This window comes from Rhinopithecus roxellana, chromosome 2, assembly GCF_007565055.1.
Source record: "Rhinopithecus roxellana isolate Shanxi Qingling chromosome 2, ASM756505v1, whole genome shotgun sequence".
Lineage (NCBI taxonomy): Eukaryota > Metazoa > Chordata > Mammalia > Primates > Cercopithecidae > Rhinopithecus > Rhinopithecus roxellana.
The window spans coordinates 167643225-167651260 of record NC_044550.1 but is presented as its reverse complement, the minus strand read 5'-3'; the positions used below and the strand labels follow the sequence as shown (position 1 = coordinate 167651260).

At 49.2% G+C, this 8036-nt stretch overlaps 1 protein-coding gene across 4 annotated transcripts in view; it reads right to left on the bottom strand.

Annotated features, from left to right (window-relative positions):
• Positions 1-424: 424 nt before the first annotated feature.
• The window catches only part of ZBTB49 (zinc finger and BTB domain containing 49), a 32263-nt gene continuing 24651 nt past the window's right edge, over positions 425-8036 (bottom strand). For 2 of the 4 annotated variants that reach the window (XM_010357580.2, XM_030923983.1), the window contains 2 exons: positions 7793-7954; positions 1643-2784 (listed from right to left, as the gene is read on the bottom strand). In XM_010357580.2, the coding sequence (XP_010355882.2) occupies positions 2108-2784; positions 7793-7954 (839 nt within the window). In that variant the 3' untranslated portion in view covers positions 1643-2107. Of the gene's footprint in view, positions 1289-1642; positions 2785-7792; positions 7955-8036 lie in introns of those variants that run through there. The other 2 variants (XM_030923975.1, XM_030923980.1) reach the window with 2 other exon arrangements.

Genomic DNA, 8036 nt, shown 5'->3' with positions numbered 1-8036 from the left:
TACATCCTAACGGGGGAAGAATATATAGTAGGTCAGATGGTCAGATGGTGATAAGACTTCATGAGAAAAAGCAGAGGTGGGAAATCAGGGGTTTGGGGCAGGTTGGTTTTAGATGGGAAAGTGCAGAGTCCACGGGCACAGATGTGGGAAGGTAGGGAGGTGTTGTGGGAGCTTGAGGAACGTTCTTTCCTATTTCTTTCTTTCTTTCTCTTTTTTTTGAGACAGACTTGCTAGGTTGCCCAGGCTGGAGTGCAGGGGTGCGATCTCACTGTAACCTCTGCTTCCCAGGTTCAAGCGATTCTCATGCCTCAGCCTCCTGAGTAGCTGGGACTACAGGTGTGTGCCACTATACCTAATTTTTGTATTTTTAGTGGAGATGAGGTTTTACCATGTTGGTCAGGCTGGTCTCAAACTCCTGAGCTCAAGTGACCCACCTGCCTCAGTCTCCCAACCTGTTGGGATTACAGGCGTGAGCCACCATGCCTGGCCCCTATTTGTTTCTAGGTTCTGAGAGAAACAGGAAGCAAGGCCATAAGCACGACAGGCAAGCTGCAGAGGTCTGAGAAGATGTGACACAAGCGTCTAGGGTAGCATGTGGCCTGGATCAAGGAGAGGGGATTGTAGGATAGGGTGGGGGCTCAGGAGAGCTGTAGAAACTGGAGAATGGCTGTTGCTCACCAGCCTGGCTGGGCTACCTCTGTGTAGCACTAGAGGTTCACCAGGTGAAATGGATAAAGGGATTGGCGGGTGAACCATGGCGGAGGAGGGTCCACAGGGACAGCCAAGGGGATGGATGGGCTGTAGGTGCTGCGAGGCTGAAGAGCTACAGGAGTTGGGATGAGGGAGGAGCCAGAGGAGGCCACGAGAGGAGAGGACACGGGGAGGAAGGAGGAAGATCCACATTCACGTGCGGCCACTGTGTTCCAAGTTCACTCCATGTGTGCAACGGGGACAACAGATGCTCACTGAGCCAGCCTGGCAGGAGCGCAGTGCAGCTGATGGTTGGGAAACCAGGAAATGCACCTGTAATGGACTTCAGAGCTGATGCCCTACTCTGCAACTGTGCTGTTTTTCTATGAAAATCCTCTCCTCGTCACTGGTCTCTCGTTTATCTTGTACTTCTGAGTTAGCGCTGCTCATGAGTATTCGAGGATGCTCTCCACACAGTCCTCCGTGGAGGCGGTGCTATAAGCAGATCACTGTGACGTGCCACATCCACAGTCTCACCTTGATATTCTAGCGACAGCACCACGGGCACATCTCCTTCCCGTGGAGGCCGTTGAGCCTGCTGGGAAGGGGAAGTAAATATTTAGAAAGCCCTGTCAAGGGCCAGGCCCTGGGTAGGTATTTTCAAGTGGGTGCTCGGATCAGTCAAGCCTTGTAAAAATGCTAGAAGATGTTTCTCTCATACTACAAAAAAGAAACCCCAAAGAAGATCCTGAAAGGGTGAATAGCTCACCCATGACCTTGCCAGTAAGTGGCAGCCAGGAGTCAGGCTGTTCTGACCACCCAGAAACCCGCTGTACCAGGAGGGAGACTGACGAATGAGGTTCTCATCCTTGCAGAGTGAGTTCTCGCTGCTATTTATTTTTATACCCCTAGTCTTTAGATTAATAAAAATGCTAGAGGAAACATACTACTATTATATAGAAAAGTTTCATTTATTCAAATTAAATTATGATATGAGTTTCATATACAAATAAATTCTGTGTAAATACAAAATGCTACAAATTTCAATCTTGTAAAAATGCAAAAATACTTGTAATACTATACATATGTAATTCCTTTAACATGACCAACACGTACAGTAGTTGACACTGCACATGCGCTCTCCCGCTAGCTGAAGCTGCTGAGACAGCATCCAGCCTTTGGCTTCTGTGACGTCAGCGCTTCCTCCCACAGCTGCCTCACGGTGAGCCAGCAGGCGCCCCACCCCCCCCAACCCTCAGTTCAAGATGCTTCAGATTATGAGCCATCATCAGGAGGGAAGCTATCTATTCTCTGGCTAGTTAGAAGGAACCATCATGGGGAAACCGGGTCCTCCCACAGCCCTGACACCAGCCTGCCAAACTGCGAACAGACCTCTACTGTGGAGAAGCGTGGTACATCACTGGTCTAACTCGTTTTCATTCTGCAGCGTCTTCATCGCTAGCCCCCAGAGAGTCATGCTGGAGAAAAACTGGCCCTCTGAGTTCCTATAAGCGGTGGAAGATGCTCGACTGCCCAGGGGGTCACCGCAGTGGTTGTCCAAAGCAGCCAGAGAGGAGCGGATCATGGCCATGCCATCGGCCTGCAGCGGCTCGCCACCGGCTGGGGTGTCCACATCCGAGTAAGCATAGGTCTGAGGCTGTGTCTGCTGCATCTGGGGCTTGGCAAGTTTACCAGGATCCAAACTCAGCTTCTCCTGGTCACTAACTCCATGAGGTTGGATCATGGACCGTAACTTACAATAGGAGCCACCAGAGTGGCTATCAAATTCCGCCACAGAATTTTCCACTGGGTGGATGGGGAGTTTAACTGCCACTGGCATCAACGTCACGGACGTGTCTTGGGAGAAAGAGTCTGAGCTCTGAGATTTCTCGAGGTCGGAGGTCTCGATAGCTTGGCTGAGCTCCTCCAGCACGTCTGGGCTCTCATCACCAGCTTTGCAATGCATCTTCTTGTGCCGCCGGAGCACTGCGGAGCGGGTAAAGCACTTGTTACAGATCTCACACGTGTACGGCTTCTCCCCAGTGTGAGTGCGGACATGCCTGCGGAGGTCACCTGACCCCCCAAAACATTTTCCTGGAAAAAGAAAAACATTTATTTATTTAAACAGGGTCTCGCCCAGGCTGGTGTTGAACTCCCAGCCTCAAACAATCCGGCTTCCTCAGTCTCTCAAGTAGCTGGACTACAGGTGCGTGATACCACGCCTGGCTAATATACATATACATTTTGTAGAGACAGGGTCTTGCTATGATGCCCAGGCTGGAAAAAGTTTTTACTTGGCCATTCTGGAAGGATTCTCTCCTCCCCTCCTAAGACACTGAACAACCCTGATCTGAGGAGGGGGGTCACCTCACAGCTCCTGCTCACTCTGGAAGGCTTTCCATTCCTGTGGGAGGTGCTTCTCCAGCTGTGGACTCCTCCAGCTTACGACCTTTGGGTTTTGAGTATCTCAGCGTCAGTCCTTTGATTCTCACTGAGTCTCCCTGCACATGGGTACCATGGGCACCTGCCAAGCCCATGCTGAGAAACCACAGCTCTCCTCGTCAAGTTTCACTACATGTTCATAAATCTAACACAGCCAATCTATAATTTAGAAACATCTTTTCTAAAGGTGTTTGTGTATTCGGGTGTTTGTCTTGAAAAAAACAAAAACAAAAAAAAACTGCCCAGGCTGGAGTGAAGTGGCGTGGTCTTGGCTCACTGCAACCTCTGCCTCCCAGGTTCAAGTGATTCTCCTGCCTCAGCCTCCTGAGTAGCTGGGACTACAGATGCCTGACACCACGCCCGGCTAATTTTTGTATTAATATTTTTAGTAGAAATGGCATTTCACCATGTTGGCCAGGCTGGTCTTAAACTCCTGACCTCAAGTGATCTGCCCACCTTAGCCCCCCAAAGTGCTGGGAGTGCGGCGCCCAGGCTTGAGTGAGGCGCAGTCTCAGCTCACAGCAACCTCCACCTCCTTGGTTCAAGCGATTCTTGTGTCACAGTCTCCTGAGTAGCTGGGATTACAAGCGTGTGCCAACACACCAGGCTAATTTTTATATTTATTGTAGAGATGGGGTTTTGCCATGTTGGCCTGGCTGGTCTTGAACTCCTGGCCTTAAGTGATCAGCTCATCTCAGCCTCCCAAAGTGCTGAGGACCTACAGGCGTGAGCCATGGCGCCTGACCCTGTACTCAGCTTTTAACAAAATTTTATGCATTCCTGTCCAAGTTCTATTTCCCTTCTCTGTGAATATGGTAAAGGTAAGGGATCTAGCTCCATCATTGGAGTAGGTAAGATGAGAAGGAACTCAGCACATAACGTTACAAAGGCCACAGACTAGCCAAGAATGAGCTGCACAACTCACATGGATAAATATTTAGAACTTTTCACTTTACATCTGAATTCTCAGCTATCTAGCTCCAGTCAAGCAATGGGTAGGCTATTTTTTTTTTTTTTTTTTTTTTTTGAGACGGAGTCTTGCTCTGTCGCCCAGGCTGGAGTGCAGTGGTGCGATCTTGGCTCACTGCAAGCTCCGCTTCCTGGATTCACGCCATTCTCCTGCCTCAGTCTCCCAAGTAGCTGGGACTACAGGCGCCCACCACCATTCCCAGCTAATTTTTTGTATTTTTTTTTAGTAGGGACAGGGTTTCACCGTGTTAGCCAGGATGGTCTTGATCTCCTGACCTCGTGATCCTCCTGCCTCGGCCTCCCAAAGTGCTGGGATTACAGGCGTGAGCCACTGTGCCCGGCCTTTTTTTTTTTTTTTTTTAAGCCTTTGAATAATCAAACTGGACGTGAGCTTACATGCCTAAACTTTGGGCACATTTTCCATATAAAAAATACTGTAGGCCAGGTGAGGTGACTCACACCTGTAGTTCCAGCACTTTGGGAGTCTGAGGAGGGAGGACTGCTTGAGCTCAGGAGTCCAAGACCAGCCTAGGCAACATAGTGAGACCCTGTCTCTACAAAAAACAAAATAAAAATTAGCTGAGTGTGGTGGTGCATGCCTGTGGTCCCAGTACTCAGAAGACTGAGGCAGGAGGAGCGCCTGTGCCCAGGAGGTCGAGGCTGCAATGAGCTGTGATCGCACCGCTGTACTCCAGCATGAGCAACAAAGAACCCCGTCTCAAAAAAAAAAAAAAAATTTAAAAAACCAAAAACCAAAACACGACATCAACACATCGCAGTGGCCTTTGCCTTTGTGCTTTCACATCTGTGTTTTGCCCACAATGTCAGGCTCCGGCTCGGCCTCCTTCACAGAGCACTAGAGTGAAAGCATCTTTAGTTTCTGCGTTGTCCCTATAACACACACTTCACTCAGACATGCGGAATTTTGTGAATTAGAAGCTTCACTGCTGCACTTGCTGGCTGCTTCCAACTGTTTGCTGCTCTAACATAAAGTTTTTATCTTTTTTCTTTTTTGAGACAGAGTCTCACTCTGTCGCTCAGGTTGGAATGCAGTGGCGCGATCTTGGCTCACTGCAACCTCCGTCTCCCGGGTTCAAGTTAATTCTTGTGCCTCAGCCTTCTGAGTAGCTGGAACAACAGGCACACACCACCATGCCCAGCTAATTTTTGTATTTTTAGTAGAGACGGGGTTTCGCCATGTTGGCCAGGCTGGTCTCAAACTCCTGACCTCAAGTGACCCACCTGCCTCAGCCTCCCAAAATGCTGGGATTACAGGCGTGAGCTACCGCGCCTGGCCAAGTTTTTATCTTTCTTTACATTGTTTCTTCAAGATAAATTCTCAATAGTTGAATGACTGAACAAGATGGGACAACCACTTTTAGTAACCCTAATATGTAAAATTTTTAGTCATGACAGAGTTCCCACCAAGAAAGAAGAGTATGGGAGTCTCTCCTTCGTCTTTCAAGTCGAGAGGAGCTTGGCTCCACCTGTGTCCTGTCACAAGGAGGGCACAGGGGAATGGCGCCCACCTCCTGCACAGTAGGTCTAGTAGGGGACAGGTGGGTGGGCGCCACACTGCTGTGGGCCTGCAGGCCCCTGAACACAGGCCTGAAGGCTGCCACCCACTGGACAAAAGGCACGCTGGAGCTGCTCTGAATCAGCAGGGGAGGCTGCCCAGAAGGCAGTGAAACCCCAACAAAGCCTCCCTATAGTAAGCTGCTACTAACTCGGGGAGCCAGGAAAGAGGCCAGCTGGACAGAAATGCATGGCTGCGTAGTGCAGGCCTGTGTCTTGGAAAGCACAGTGAAATGCTGGGGGAAGACAGGGAAGGCAGACTTGAGAACTACGAAGCCCAGCACGCATGACACAGCGAGAGCGCGTGAGCCTGCGAGCAGTCTGACACACTGAGAAGCTCAGCATGTGAAACCCTCTCAAAATAGAACTGTCTATATACCCAAGAAAATGGAAACACACCCCCACACAAGCCTGTGTACACAGATGTTCATAGCTGCTTAGTGCAAGAAGTCGACTACAAAATACCCCGTGTTGTAGGAGTCCATGCATAGGAAATGTCTAGAAAGGGCAAATCCACAGAGACAGAACCTAGAAGAGTGGCAGCCAGGGGCCCGGGCTGGTAATGGGGTTGTTAATAGGTATAAGGCTTCCTTTTAGGGTGATGAAAATGTTTTAAAATTAGATTGTGTTGAGAGTTACACAACTTTGTGAATCTACCAAAAACCACTGAATTGTTCACTTTAAATTGGTAAATTTTATGGTATGGGAATATTGTCTCAAAGCTGTTAAAAACTGACCCTGTCACATAACATTCCTGCTCTCTTCAGCTCTTCCCCATCCCCCAGAAGCTGACCTCGTCAGGGTGGGAAATCAGGATTAGTGGGGCAGGGAAAGGGCAGAACCCTAAGTGCAGTGAAGGGGACAGAAGGCCTCACTTCCTCCACAGCAGGGTCTGAGCAGCAGCAAGTCCTAGCCGGGGAGGGAGGACAAAATTTACCTTTAAATCAAGTTCACAGTTGTGACAATTATTTGGAACTGACATTTTAAATTAGTGATTTGAGACTACATTACTGATGCTTTGAGATGAAGCTCTCGCTGTCACCCAGGCAGTGGTGCGATCTCGGCTCACTGCAGCCTTGGCCTCCTGGGCTCAAGAGATCTTCCAGCTTCCACCTCCCAAGTAGCTACGATTACAAGCACACGCCACCACGGTAGGCACCTACATTAGTGATTTAAAGTGATGAAACTTCACTTTCTAAGAGTGATCAGAGTGGTCATGGAGTTGCCTAAATCTGTATCCAGAAGATCTGTGTACAATTTAAATGGAGGGACAAACACCAAGTTTCCTCTGGTTATATGCAGAAGTCCTGCTGGTTTCAGATTCCAATTACAATTAGAATGAACCCCTCTGAATGGTGCCCTGAATCCAGGCTCCCTACAGCTGGACTCTGAGCATTTCTTATTTGGTCTAAACAGATCATCATCGAACTTGTTGTCACTCACAGTTTTGCCCATGATTCAGTAAGCACCTCAATTACCTGTCATGGGTACACACACTCCGTCTTTAGAGGCCATGTGTATAGGAATCCTGGCTCCAACGCTGTAATCACAGGTCATGAGCGACCTGACCCTGAATCTCCGTGTCCTCATCGGAGCAGTCAGGTGCCCTGAAACCGGAGGCCGCCAGCTTTCCACTCTCCTCCCGGAGGCTCACAACAAAGTATCAAGTGCCCACAAGAATAACCTCTGCTCTGTAAGTCTGTGATCTATGGAAGCTCACCCTCTGCACTCAGCATGTGCTCCTATGTTCTGGCGGGACCGCCACTCTCCTTCATGTGTGGCCACACGTCCTGCCGTCCCCCACTTTCCCAGCCACCCTCCCTCTTCCCATCTGGACCAGGAGCCCTCAGCACCTGGGACTTTGTCTTAGTCATCTTTGTATTGGGAGCATTTAGGACAGTTCTTAATACCTCAAAGACAAGCAGCAAATGCCTGACACACAAACGTAGGAATGAACGAGAGATCATGTGAGGCGGTAAAAAAACAGCATTGTTCCCATTTTACCTCGGAGAAAACAAAGGGCTCATCCCAGACACACAGTCAGCTAATGAGGGCTGGGGGACAAAGTGCTTCCCACACACGGATGACTAGGGGACAGCCAGAAACCCAAACTCACCGCAGGCAGAGCAGCTGTAAGGCCGCTCCCCCGTGTGCCGAATTCTGTGCTTTACTAACTTCCTTTGCATATTAAAAGACTTTCCACACTCATCACAGGTGAAGACTTTATCAGCCGTGTGTGTCTTTTTGTGCTCCTTCAAATTACTGAAGTTACTAAACCCTAGAGAAACCATAACAGGTGTTAAGCTGAAGGACAGAGAACATTTGAATCAGAAATCTTCAAGAAGAAGACGAAAACACTC